Source organism: Epinephelus moara, chromosome 18 (genome assembly GCF_006386435.1).
Source record: "Epinephelus moara isolate mb chromosome 18, YSFRI_EMoa_1.0, whole genome shotgun sequence".
NCBI lineage: Eukaryota > Metazoa > Chordata > Actinopteri > Perciformes > Serranidae > Epinephelus > Epinephelus moara.
This window is the reverse complement of record NC_065523.1, coordinates 36,025,916-36,040,411: the sequence shown is the minus strand read 5'-3', so window position 1 is coordinate 36,040,411 and position 14,496 is coordinate 36,025,916. Positions and strand designations below refer to the sequence as shown.

Sequence of the window (14,496 nt, the reverse complement as noted above, 5' to 3'; positions counted from 1 at the left end):
ATGATTCAGAATATGAAGGAAAATAAAGTGATCCATGGCACACTGTGGGCTTGGGGGGAAGGTAGAAAGTATTTTCAAGTCAAAAGGTTCAAGTCCAAGTGAAGTTACAAGTCATTGATGTTGAAGTCCAAGTCGAGATGCTAGTCCTTTTTTATTTTCTTTCAAATCGAGTCTAAACTCATCAAATTTTTGACTCCAGTCCAAGACATCCTACTCGACTTGCTTGTCTGTTACTTGTATGAGTATTAATCAGCCATTAAAGGACAAACTCAGAAATGAAAGCAGGTAAATACTTTTGTCGCTCATCGTCTCATGTCAGCAGTCCAACATGGAGACCCTCTGTCAGAGCACATGGGTCGGGCAGGGCTTCACTGTCGGCGCAGCCAGCCTTGATTGAAATACAAACTGGTGCAAATGAAGCATGTAATCAGATTAGGGCTGAGACCCAGGGGAGGCTGCTAGGCAGGCTGGGAATACAGGCAATGAGGCCGCAGGGAGCGCTGGCAAAATATCTGGAGTTTACATCAGCGGTGCTCAGACCTCACTGACGTGTGTTCAGTGGAGGAGTGAGGCTGTGAATGAATGGAAAAACATGCATGTGCTAGAATACACGTTTAATTACGTGCATGAAGGAACAGTTACTTCAGTTTAGGCCCCGTCGACACTGATACTGACACTATACTCATGTATTTGAAAACAAATCTTTCCCTCTATGTTTCGGCCTCTCGTCAACATGCAAACAGAGTTTTAGATTTATAAAATGGAGATTTTACTGATTGCTTTGTATTCTCAACCTGATCTCTTCCCTACTCATTTCGACGCTCTGGGAGTGATACCAGGCTGGTGTCCATGTAGATATGTAAAATAGAGCATTTGGGAAATGATGACAACATCTACTAATTTTGTAGTGTGCTAGCACTGCTTCGTGTCATGACTACTTGACATATAAGTCGTATTGTTGCATCACATCACTCAGGCAAATGGAGCTGTTTGCTGCAGCCAGTGTTAGTTCGTCCACACCTGCCAACCCTCCTGTTTTTCATTACCTAAACCCAGTGTCCTCCCTGGGTCACAGTTTATCTGTTTTTCTCCTGATTTATGATGAATTTTCACAACTATTTTCCTTGTAGTTCTCACAACCTGCCACTGTACAGTGTGTCTTAGCCCTACGACTCTAAAAGGTGCTTCTCCCTCTATACGTTCTTCTTTGACCCTATGGGGCCAGAGTGTGGTGCCCATCGGGCCCACATGAGTCGGGTGTGGCTGCCAGTGGACACCTTGTCTGTCAGATATTTGCGAAGTAGTCCAGGGTTGAGGGGGAGCCGACTTGCCCTCCTCTGCTGCGGAGGGGTACCTAGCTGTCTTCCAGAGACCGTGAGCCTCCCATTCTGCCTCACTTTCACGACTCATTCAGGACCTAAGGGTGTGTGGGCCAAAGAGGAAGGCATACTGAGGGTTTCTAGCGTGGGCCAAGGCTACAACCTGGCCTCTTTCTCTTCTTCTGGTACTCTGCTCGAGCACTAGCGACATAAACCAAAAACTAAACTAAATAAAATGCACTTTAAAAAATGTTGATGCAGCGTACTTATAATGTTTTATTCTTCCAACTGGTCCAGCCACAGGGTCCAGATTTCTCCTTAGTGATTTGTTTAACATCCACACAGTTTAACAATTCAGCGTCATACTGCCGTTTGGCCATGTCGTCGAGCTAGTTTGCTGTCCCTCTCAAGTAGCTGTCCATTAGTCACTCACTCTACAGCGAGAAACAGCACCTCAAAATAAAAACTCTGTGCCATAAATTCACTGTACATAAAAATCAGGCCTGTTTTTCACAATCTGTGAGTCACTTGCGGTCCAATCAGAATCGACCCGCAACCTACTTTTGGACTGGGAACCACTGCTTTAGCGATCACCAGAATGCAGGGAAGAAAGTCTCCGAAACTCAGATTTTTCTTGAGGGGGAACTCCGACACCTTCCACTTTGGTTTCAAAATCAAAATTCTCTGTATTTTGAGGTCTCAAGGTTGGCAAGTATGACCTCAGCGTCCGCAGTTTAGAGTCCACCAGAAACTGAGGTCTTGGATCAGTCCCCGTTTAACTAGCAGACGGTGGGACGATTTCGAGGGTGGGATTGTCCAGAGCATCACTCTTATCTTTGAGAGAGCTTTGTCATCCTTATTAGAAGAGGAAGCAACAGTAGCCTGAACACTTTACTACCTTTGTGATGAGGGGAGACTGCAGAAAAAAAGTTCACATCGGCAAGCGTCTGGAGTCGCTTTTGTGTTCTAGTGTGGATGGCGATATTTTGTAAAATGAAGGTTGCGAGAACAGACTCTTCCTTTTTAACCAGGGGGAAGTTATCTTTTTCAAAAAATATCTGCATACGTGTAAACAGGGCCTTCAAAAATACAAGAGCATTACCACTAAATAGTGCAAGTCAGCTTGAAAACAGAACTTATGATTTTAATACATGAGAGTTTCTGTGTTGTTTTATTATAAATAAATCATCAGAATATGTTCTGTGTTACTGACCTGACGGCTCCTCGTAACTGGTGTAAGTTGCTGTCGGAGATGCAACTGGGATCTCTGTGACAAAGAGAGGAATAAAAAACAGATTTGTGATCATATTGCAATGCAAACAGAATAAAACTTATGTGATGGAGAAAATATATGTAGCTCAATTTCCTGGTTATTCTCCTAAGAGCAGAACTGTACCCCTGTGAAAACCCTCAGATGTGTTTGAATGGGTTTAATGGGATGTCTTGTTCATAACAGCTGATTTTAACACACAGATGTGCTGAAAAATTTCTGTGCGTTTCCCATTAATGTTCCGCTCCCTCCTGATTGTGGTGTGTTGTAGGCACAGAGAGCCAAGGCCGTCGGTCTTGTTAAAGTCGGAGCTGGCAGGAAGTTAGATATCACAAAAATTTAATATCATGCTGTAAAAACCAAAAGGCATTATCTCAAAAAATATACGAGAAACCAAATATATTCCTCAAGAACCCCATTTCCTCCAACTTTTACACCACATTTGTTTCCTTCCCATCAAAATTAAAGAATTCCTGTTCCAGCAGGTTCACAGGTTTAAATTATCGCTGTGGATTCAGGCCAAACAAGTCCACAGAGACATGTCCAATTTCCACACACGACTTTATCAGAAATGTCAACCCCAGTAACACAGAGGACAATTATTGGTGTGTTCATGTCCTCGCAGACATCTCTCTTATCTTATCTGTTCATGCCAGCCAGCTACTTGATGCTCCTAGCTACAGCAGCTACCAGCGACCCATCTCTGTTTCTGTGAGGCGTTGGCGTTTATTGCCGAGGGCCTGGAATCTGCAGGCAGCAGATACAGCCAATAAACATATCAGCCATCATTCCCTTGGACTCGTTCTGGCGATTTATTGTGAGACGAACAGTTAACGGCGTTGAAGGCACACAGGGCCATGTTAGGCAAGCTCTAATGGTCTGTTTATCCAGGCTCTGGTTTAAACAGCCAATCTATCCAAAATATCTTAGAAATAACAGAAGACAGTGTGGGCCATGAACTCATGTGTACCCAGCATGTCCTGTCCTTTTCAGGTCCTGTGCTGAGGGTCTAGGAGGGTTTGCTATCGCTGGTAGAGTCTAGATGTCAGAGCTTGGACTGTACATGGATGTATAAGAAGAACTGGATGCAGCGCTGAAGGTGGGGCCTGTTCATTCATATGGAAGTTGCTAAATAGTGAAGCTAAAAAGATTGTTTTCTGGGAACAGAACTACCCAGATCTTCTGCATCACAGGGTAGAGTCAGCGCACTTGCGTTTCCTTGAACCCTGCCTCTCAACCGCTCAGCGTCAGGCGCCTTCACATGAATGTCAGTGGGAAAATAACTCTTTACAACTTTAAGGACATAATGATTTAAATATGGGCTATTTAAGTGTTCATACTGGGAAATGGACGTGTCTCAAAAAGAATTAAATGCTTTTTTACAGATGTCGCTTTCACAATGTAAGTGTATGGGAAGAAGTCTTTTCAGGCCCAGTGGCATCACATGACGGACCTGGAGGTTTTAACAGTATAGTCACTATGTCAAATTGGCTTAAATTCTTTGTACATGTATGGGAATGTGGGAAATAAAATTGCAGTTAATTATTTCTAATGGAGCCTCTGCAATTTAGGGTTAGGGTTAGTTCAACTTTGGCGAACTTCTACCCATGAACCTTCACAGTTGACCAATAGCAAACCATCCTAACAAAGCTGACCTCTGCAGCTCGGTATACACTTTGTGATTTTTGGCTGTCCCAGACAAAAGGTGACCAACGTAAAAGAAACGTGGCGATATCTGGTCGTGGCTCTAAAACTGTGGTCCTACGTCGCACAGTAAGAGATGTTCAAGCATCGTCACAACCTTGCAATCAAAGACAGCCCGGGATAAAATTCTGACAGTGTCAGAAATTTGGGATGACCATCTCACTGTGTGACTGCTGTTACCACCTACGTCTACTAACAAACCAATAGAAATGCAGCATGAAATGACACTCTGGTCAGCGTTAAACCCAAACAGACAGATAGCAGCTCGCCATGGAGGCAAAATGCGCTTGCCTGTATGATGTGTCCTCCAGCTCTGACCATGATCGCGTAAAGAGGGTCTGAAAGCACCCTTACAGAGACATTGCTGTGTTTCCTGCCAGGATTGAGTCATAAAAACCTCATATTTTAAGCCCAAACACCATCTTTTCTTAACCATACATATGTTTTTTTGTGCCTAAACCTGACCACACGTTAACCACAGTGTTTTTGAAACATAAAGAAACATTAAGTTTCAACATTTCTGCGGTTTGTAGGAATGTGCAACGCCAACATGTACTCTGGTGTTTGTGTTGCAATAAACTGTAAAGAGGTTGTTGACAGTGCAGTTCACATTGACTGTGAACATCCTCTGGATCCAGTGTGTGTGAAGTCGGTAGAGGTCGTCCTTACTGATGCAGGGGGCGATGGGGGAGCGGCTCTGCTGGTAGCCTTTGGCACAGCGGTTACAGGTGATTCCTGTCACTCCGTCCTTGCAGGGGCATTGGCCTGTTGTCTGGTTACACGTCTTCCCTGCTGCTCCGACCGGATGGCAGTCACATGCTGCGGAGAGAGAGGAGAAAATAAAAAAGAACATGAAGCTACAGATTGAACCCAAGTAAACAACTTGTGATTTGAGAAATGAAAACACGAGTGGTTTACAAAACCAGCGCTGTTACAAAACAAATATCAGCTTTCAAATGGCTGCAGTGTGTCTCTGCCCTGCCCTCTGCTGACTCTACATATTCCATACAATAAAAGTCATCTGACATGAAAACCTAGTGAGAAATCATTGGCATTAGAGCGGGCTGTGTTTTCCTTCCAGACCATCACAGATGGGGAACTGGGCCCTGCACCAGCATAAAACCTCAATCAAATTAAACCGCTTCCCTCCGCCCATAATGACCATGGGATTCTTCATTAGGTCTGCTCTGGAAGGCACGCACAAGAGTAAATAACTTGATTAATTATAGTATTTCACCCTCACCGCACAGTGTCGGTCTACTGTGTGTAACGCAGAACGCATGTGGGTCTGTGTTGTGTGTGTGTGCCGAGGGGTGCGTGTGTGTGAGCTGCTTGAGAGCAGGCTTTGTGTGTCTGCAGCGTTGTGATCGGACAGACTGTGTGCTCTTCAGATTGAGTTTCCAATGTAAAGCTTTTTGGCAAAGAGTTCCTTACAGGCAAATACTGCCTGAATAATGTTTCCCATTAATGGACGAGTGGAGCGCACTTCAAAGTCTGTTTAAGCTGTTAGTTGGGAGGATCGCACGTTAAATGTGAGAAATTCACTCTGTGTATGCGTGTGTGTGTGTGTGTGTGTGTGCGCGCGCGCTGGCAAACATTTACCATAAAGCCAGTGTTTGAAGTGGAAGCCCAGCCTCCCTATTAGCCCTGCATGTGTTATATGTACCAGCAGAGTCATTTGAAATGTGCTTGAAGTGGTCCAGTGGAGGTTGGAGTTGCTTTTAGTCAGAATTTATGGAGCTTCATTCACATAACGAGATGCTTATTAAATCTTTCTCTTTTTAAAAAAAGGTTTAACTTCTTTGTTTTTCTTCCTCTTGATTTGAATTGTAAAAACGTCTTCCAAGTGTATTTGTTAAAAAAAAAAAAATCAAATAGTTTTAGAGATCAAGTTCATTTCCTCTGATCGTTCAACACGGGTGTGGTCTTTACATAAAAACGAGGGAGGGACGTTTGATGGAAACTACAAGTGCAATAAAATAATCATCACTTGAGTTTACAATGAAAATGAACAGTGACATCATCGAGGTTTCAGTCTGACTGTTTCTATCTGTGAGGTTTTCTTTGAGCTGCTACTGTACAGAGTTTATTCCCCAAAAATCAGGCATGTTTACCTTCTGATGCTTTCACAAATAATTAAGGAACAATTCAATTTAATATAATCCACCATAAGTTGCAGTCTGTTCCAACCTGTTCATATTGCGCTTGGCGTGTGATAGCGATGCACAGAGCAGCCTTCAGCATCTGTATGTGACGCACAGCTGGAACAAATTGTAATGTCATCAATGTTGTGAAACTGTTTCAGTCAGGTTTAGCCAACAAAACTAATTGGTTAGGTTTAGAAAAAAAAGATCATGTTTTGGCTTAAAATAGTAGGTTTGTGAAATAACGTGACATTTGAGTGTGAGTGACGTAAATTATGTGACACTGCGTTAAACAACAGTGACTCTTAGTTTCAAACAGGATACGTACAGTCTCGTGGATTTGACCTATCCACCTTCCCTCCATCCTGCCATATGCAGACTTTCTTGCCCTGTATTCCATGTTTGTTTGTGACATCGACGCCAAAGGCACCCTTTAGTGTGTTTTTGAGACACCCTGGGCTTTCAGCTAACCTCAGTGTAAACTCACCCGCAGCAATACTTGATGTTAAGAGCAGCTTTTGAAGTATAAATAGCGAGAAAATCTGCATTGGATAGGAGTGGGAGTGGGATGGGTCGACCCATCAAACTGGATTGTTTGGATGCATGTTACTCAGTGCACGAGTTGACATTGTAAATCAGTGTCAATATGACAGCTTGGACCTTTTCATCTGACGATATTCACTTAAGTGATGACTGGATCATCAAGCGCTTATTAAATATCAATCGTATTACACAAACTGCGAATCGTCTATTTCCTCACTTGGAGGAAAAAAGTGGCGAAGCGTCACTCCAGCATCACGGCACCCCTGGTGTTGATTAGTGAGCTTTAGACATCTTAGTCAGTGGATTTCGTTACTAGCACAGATACAGGATAGCTGTTTACCCCATGGACATATAAAGCCTGGTTCAGACAAAAGATTTGTGACGAGACAAGCTGAAACAGGCAGCTACTTGCAACGTGCCGTTCTGCAACGTTCTAAAAACCTGCTGGTTCACCCCAATGCACCTAGATGAGACGGCGTATCATCTCTAGCCAACAACTCTCTGTACTTCTGATCTGTAACGTGGACAGGAAGTGACCGCCATGAGACAGCGTATCATCTCTAGTCAACAACTCTGTGTACTTCTGATCTGTAACATTGACAGGAAGTGACCGCCATGAGACGGTGTATCATCTCTAGTCAACAACTCTCTGTACTTCCGTTCTGATTTGCAGCTTTTCAGACTTATTTTGTGGCTGAATATAATTTGTAGCTTGTTAAAATCTGAATGAGGATAGTGATACTGGCTACCTGAATATAATTTGTAGCTTGTTAAAATCTGAATGAGGATAGTGATACTGGCTACAGTGATGAAACGAAACCAGCATCAGATGGACTGTATTCATAATCAGTACGCCACAATAATATAAATAACCAGCACCAATTAATCAGTCAATGAGAGTGTGTGTGTTGAGGGGGCATAAGCACACACAGCGAGCAGCAGCAGCAGCGGGCACAGTGGGGACAGAGCACCTGCTGTCATTTTGACTTGACCAGCGGACTTCACTACAAGCCGATTGGCTGTTGAAACAGGTGACGTGCTTTATGTTCTAAAACTGTTTTGTCTCATTGCAAATCTTGGTCTGAACTGGGCTTAAAGAGAAGTGGATACAGCGTTGGAGGCGGGGTCTCGTCATTCCAAAGTTGCTCAGTGACACATGAAGCCAAAAAGCACTGTGCGGCCCATAGAGCAGGTGCACTAGACTCTTCTGCTGGCTGAGCCGGCTACTTCCGGTGTAGCCCACTCTAACTTGAACAGGGATAAAATGATTTAATCATGTGGCTCTTCCAGACTTAGCAAATGTTGAAGGACCGAATAGATTAAATCCTGATTTTGCAGGGGATGTGGCGCTCAAAAAAATGTATCCACTGATTTACACACGTCTCTTTTACCATCTAAGTTTATGAGAAAAAGTCTTTGTGGGCTGCAGGGCATCATGGGACGGTGTAATTACACTGTTTGGCCACTATGAACATTGGCTTCAGAGCCAAGCGCACTTCCTGGGGGCCTGGTTTCCTCCTGTTTCCGTTCTTTGTGCTGAACCAAACTAGAGGAATAGAATAGAAATAAGAAAGTGAATAAGCCAATATTCAAAAATGTCAAACTGCTCCCTGAAGAGACACTTTAAAACACAGAGTTTGAGTTACTCTACAATAAATGTGATAAACTGAATAAAGTTTATGAGGCGGTAAAATATCAGAACACCACTCTGTCAGGTTTTTATAATGAAAGGTCGTCTGACTGTATTTCTACCACTTTAACCTCGGCAGTCCCCTGATGTAAAACCACAGCCTCGCCGCCGTCGCAGGAGGTGCTGCAAACTGGACAGATTAATTAATTTCAACCTGTGGTGGGGGGGGCAGTGAAGCTGAATGGCTGCTGAGGGGTGCAGAGCAGTGAACCATGTACCAGCTTCATCTCTGTGGACTCGCTGAGCCCAGTTAAAGGCTTAGACTGCCAAACGTACGAGGGGACGGGGGAGAAAAAACAAACTGTTCGGGGCGGGGGGCGTGCACTGTGGTTCTCCAAGAGCCGTGTTTACACTGCGCTTGATGAGGGGTGAAGTTGTTAATCTGGGAAATAAAGCATGAGGCATTCCACGCTGCCGCTAGAGATGGAGGCGCACAAGAGACATTTTTTTTGCTAAACCTCCAACGATTAAGTAAATCGTTGAGAGGACATTTTGAGATGTGGAGTGTTGGTGAGGAGGGGTGGGGTGGGGGGTAAAGGAATGGGAAATGAAAGCAGACTTCCTCCTGGCTGTGCTGGCGCAGCGCTGTATTTCCTGTCCAACAACAGCAGAGTGGGATGGTTGGCTGATTTGAACAATAAATATAGTGCTTTCTAAGTGATGTCACATCGCCTCGTATTTGTCACCTGAGCAGAAAAGCAGCAATCAGGCTGTTTAGGTTTGATCCCAGAGCAGCGAGCTGCGTATATGAAGAGTGAGGGGGGCTTTAAGTCTTCAGGTTACTGATCCAGCTGTTTGGAAAGACTTTGCAAAGATCTATGGATGCTGCTACATCGATTCATTAGGCAAAGTGAGAACCTCTGTTAACCTGCTCCCAGCTCCGTCCCCCTGAACCAACTCCTCCCCAAATATAGCTTGTGAAAATGTTTAGACTGGCGGAGTGAAACAATGCTGCAAAGAGCCATTTGTCATTTTTTAGCTTAGTGCAGACGATCTTTCAAGCTTGTGTTCAGCCCAGCACAGCCACATGCAGTAAATCGATCCCAGCGCTCCGTTTGAGAACGATACAAACTGTGAAATTGCTTCTGAAGGCCCCGTTACTCTTTGGAGCTGAAACTGTGACTTCAAGTTTTGGCATCAAAAATAAAATTTGGCATTTAAAAAGGAAACATTAGCACTGAAAAGGTGTCCAATGAAAAATAAAACACAGAAATTAAAAACGTATTTTGATGTTTTTCATTGACAGTCTTCTGATTGTTTCTTCATGTCAGACTTCAGAGTGGACTGTGGGTTCACAACAGTACTGGTTCCTCTTTAGTATGCAGATTATATGTAAATCACACCCGCACACCCCTCCTCTCCACTACAACACAGTGAAAGGAATTGAAACTTAAAATAAGAAAAGAGTGACAAAAAACCTGACACTGACAAAATCTGAAGATTGTCATTAACCTCCTACGACCCTGCGTCATATGAGGACGTTACATTTTTGGATTGCTGCACTCCACATGCAGGTTAATTGGTGACTCAGGGTGAGCCCCGCTTCTTGCCCCCTGTCATAGGACATTTCTAGCTTGGATTATGGAGCAAGGAAAATTCCTACATGTTCAGACAGTGAAATGAACAGTTTTAGACTGAAACAGTGACTCCTAACCCATAAAGTTAGAAAAGATTGAGCAAAGGTCACATTGAAATTTTATTTTTGCACAACAATGTTCAGGTGTTGAAATAATTAGTTTTATACTTTATTAAACACGTGTGACTGTTAAAAATAAACCCACTGTTCCCTTATGAGGAAATATTTATTGCTACTCAAAGATGATGCTTATTTTTTTACACCTATCAGGTCCGTCTCATCCCAAATAGCTGGGAGAAATTAAAAATGCATACCAAACAAAAGCTCAGGTCTCAGGATGTTAAAAATACACAAGGATGCAAAAAATAAAATATTTTTAAAGCCTGTGTTTTATTTTTCAGTGAAGCTTTTTTCAGTGCCAGTGTTTCCTTTATAATGCCAAATTTTATTTCCAAAACCTACCGTCAGTGTTCTTGCTCCATCCTGCTCGTGCCTTTTCTTTCATTTCATGCGAGCTGAGTCAGAGTGAATTAAGAGGGGAGGGCTGCTGTGGCATGCAGTAGGAAATATCATGTTGCTCTTCTTGTGTTTAAATAGCCAGCGGTGTACCAGGGATGGAGGCACCGCAGGATAGGCATCCTGTCACCGACCAATCATAGCTCAGTGGTAGATGTTGCTCAAGACCGCAATGTGTGCATCTGCCCAGAGGCTCTCATTTTTCATTAGTATGTGGTGAGTAACTGTGATGTAAATGTACAGCGGCATCCAATATTGTTTAAAAGCAGCAGGCAGAAGTGCTGCCATAAAATCTGTAACGCTTTAAAAGGTTTGAGAGATTTTTTTATCCCATAAAAAACAGACTTTCCCTCCAATAACAGCACATTAACAGCGAGGGCTGCCAGCGTTTGGAGGCAAACGTTCTGTCATATACTCGGAAAACATGCGAAAATACTGTAAAGATACATTCGTATGGGAACTCCCACAAAACGTGCACATGCATTTACGCTGTGGGGGAAAACAGACCATTTGCTATCAGGCTGAAAAGTTGCTGCTTAAAGTTATTAATGTCAACAACTTTTTTTTTTAAAGCTGATTTTTTTGGGGCTTTCTGATAGGGTTGCAATGGTATGACATTGCAACACATTCTCACTCCGACCTCGTCACATATAGACATTTGGTCATGGACTTTCCACGTCCACATACGACGTGCAAGGTACCCTGGGTGTTTGTTTTTGATGTTCTGGGACGACTTCTTTCAAAATACACTTTTGTTTTCGCAGGGAATGTACAGTTTACATACAGTCTCTTTCAAAATAAAAGCACTACGTCAGTACAACACTGTAAATTGATGTTTTTTTCCTTCAGCAACAAACACACATGGTTGGGTTTAGGAAAAAAGAACAGGGTTTGGCTTTAGAAAGTCGGTGTTTGTTGGACCCATCCATCACCCCTCCTGCCTGCCCCATTCGGACTTTCACCGCCTTAACTTTCGTCCTTGTCCCACCGCATTTCCCTCTGACGCCGCCGAGCACCTTTAAACTATAACGGCAACCAGCAGTGTATCGTGCCAATGTTAAAGGACTTTTCTTGTTGGTTTCTGATGCCACAAGTCACTGCCCAAGCGCTGGAATTGGACGATTCCAGAGTGAGACCAGGCTCGACATTTTCACTGTACAATAAGCGCCTCAGAAAATATTGAGGTTTCATTGTATTACAAAATGATATTATCAGTCAAAACGACCCTTGAAGGAATGAAAACAGAAGGGTTATTTTTGATTAAACATTTTATTAGTATAATACAAACTTGATTTTTTTTTTTTTTTTATGGAAGTTTGAATAAAAAGTTTCACCTTTGAAAATAACTACAATAGGAGAGATTCTCTGTCCAGTTACATTTTTCCTTTTTCAATATCATAAATAAGCAAATGCACATGGTATGAAATGGTCACCTTTCATATCATGGTACACCTTTGCAACCCTTCCATCTGGCCTTCATTTGACAGGACAATAGGGGGGATGACACGCAGCAAAGGGCTGCAGGTCGGAATCAAACCTACGGTAAAGATGCAGCCTTTGTACATGGGATGCCTGCTCTACCAGGTGAGCTACTCAGCGAGCCCGGTCTCACTACGAAGTCATCGAAATCAAGCGTTTGGTCAGTGACTTGCAGCGTCAGAAATCAACATTTCCTTTAACGTCAGTATGATATGCGGCCGGTTGCCGTTATAGTTTAACGGCACCCGGCGGCATCAGGGTGAAACGCGTTCAAGGTGTTCGCGTCCCGTAAAATCCTAAAGTCAAACCCTGTTCTTTTTTCCTAAACCTAACCATGTGTGTTTGTTGTTGAAGGAAAAAAAACGTCAATTTGCGGTGTTGTACCGACGTAGTGCTTTTATTTTGAAAGACACTGTATGTTAACGTTAAATATCCTGTGAAAACAGAAGTGTATTTTGAAAGAAGACAATGCATGTAACAGGCTGAAGTTGACACGGTGTCCCAGAACGTCAACAACCAACACACCCAGGGTACCTTGCACGTGGTATGTGGACGTGGAAAGTCCATGACCAAACGTGGACATGTGACGAGGTCAGAGTGAGAATGTGTTGGCTCGACACCTCCGCACAACTTATTTATTTTTAAATTGGTCCAGCCAGGCTGTTATGTAAACACTCAGGGCATGTTCAAACCGTCAATTTACGTCCACTAAAGTTGTTTGTTTTTTGCCACTGACAGGCTCAGAATAACATAAATGTCTGACAACATTATGAAGAGGATCCCAACAGAGATAGACCTTTTTGTTAAAGAGTAAGATCCTTTTTGTTTAACCAGAAACAACCCCAAAATCACCATTACCAATCCCACCAGACTTCATTTAAATTATCAGCAGTTTTAGCGTTGTAAATTACATTCACAGTCGACAGAAACAAAATAAGACTTACAGAAACCATCCTGGTTCATCTTTCCACAGTTACAATAATCACCAACTCTGGTTTGGTTGACATAAACCCTTAATTCACCCAGTTAAATGTCAAAATATGTTGACTCTATACTGGCTAAAATAACTGTTACTGGAGTCTGGTGGGAATGACACTGGCAATTTTGGGGCTATTTCTGATTAAACAAGAAAAAGCTGTGAGCTTCCAAGGACCTGTAGTTCTTGCAGTTGCAAATTCCAGCATGAAAATGCTTCAGCACATCATCAGAACATAGGCTAATGGCGTTGAGTAATGTTCATGGTGCTTTACTGTCTTGAAAGGTGCATGGAAACATGACATTATTACTTCATAGCGTTCATGGCTATAGGGTACTGATATTATGATATGTTCAATTAATAATATCTGTAGTAAATGTGTCTCTTATGTGAGTTTAAAAACCGCCCTTTCCCAGCATGTACAGGCTCAGAGAACGGACCATATTCCCCCTCACTGTCTACGCCCCTTAAATATGACTAGACACTGACTGTACCTACGTTCAGGGATATTTTCCGCTGAGTGTCTGGCCTGAGTGACTGAGTGACAGCAGTTTGTTTGCTCAGCGCCTCAGAGCATGTCTTTACTCCCCGAGGTGCTGCGAGACAGAAGGAGCTCAGCTTTTGTCTCCCCACACATTAATCCTCGGCCGCTCGGTCTCAAACCTGACGTATGTGCTCACACCTGTGTGTGTGTTGTCTTCTTTGTGCCTGTGCAGTTGCAGTGTGTTCTGAGTATGAATAGAGGAGAGAGACGATTAGCGAGTTGTTTCCACTGCTCCGTTCAGTGGATCTGCTCACACCTCTGTTCTGTTTGTTATGTTTGGCTTGTCAGGGATCCATGGACGACCCCGAATAGTTTGGGAGCTGCACGGGTCAGTTCACTGACACCAGGACAGGTGGGCACTTTTCTCCACAACTTTTTAAAGAATTCCTTTAATACCTGAAGTGTGAAACAGGCAGAGGAAGAAACGTGCACAGATTCTTTACTACATTTTCCAATGTTTTTGTGTCTAAGTGATCAATGAGATCAACAATTTACAAATAGTTTCAGTATTGAGTGAGAGCACTGCAGCCGACAGCCTTGAAAAGGCTGCAGTGTAGCCCACTTGGGGCATGTACGTAGCCTGGAAATCCAGACCCAAATCTAGAAAGATTTAGGGTCTGGCTATGAGTAATGCAAATGGCCCAACTCGAGGGGCGGCACCAAGGATGCATTTGAAAATATCACTGCACACAATTGGATAACACTACGACCAATCAGAACAATACACGGGGTGAC

At 43.2% G+C, this 14,496-nt stretch overlaps 1 protein-coding gene across 3 annotated transcripts in view; it reads right to left on the bottom strand.

The window, feature by feature from the left end:
* Window positions 1–14,496, bottom strand: part of ntn1b (netrin 1b) — a 75,051-nt gene that overhangs the window by 15,658 nt on the left and 44,897 nt on the right. For all 3 annotated transcript variants that reach the window (XM_050068994.1, XM_050068992.1, XM_050068993.1), the window contains exons 4-5: window positions 4,963–5,112; window positions 2,533–2,586 (exon numbers count right to left, since the gene is read on the bottom strand). In XM_050068994.1, the coding sequence (XP_049924951.1) occupies window positions 2,533–2,586; window positions 4,963–5,112 (204 nt within the window). The remainder of the gene's footprint in view (window positions 1–2,532; window positions 2,587–4,962; window positions 5,113–14,496) is intronic.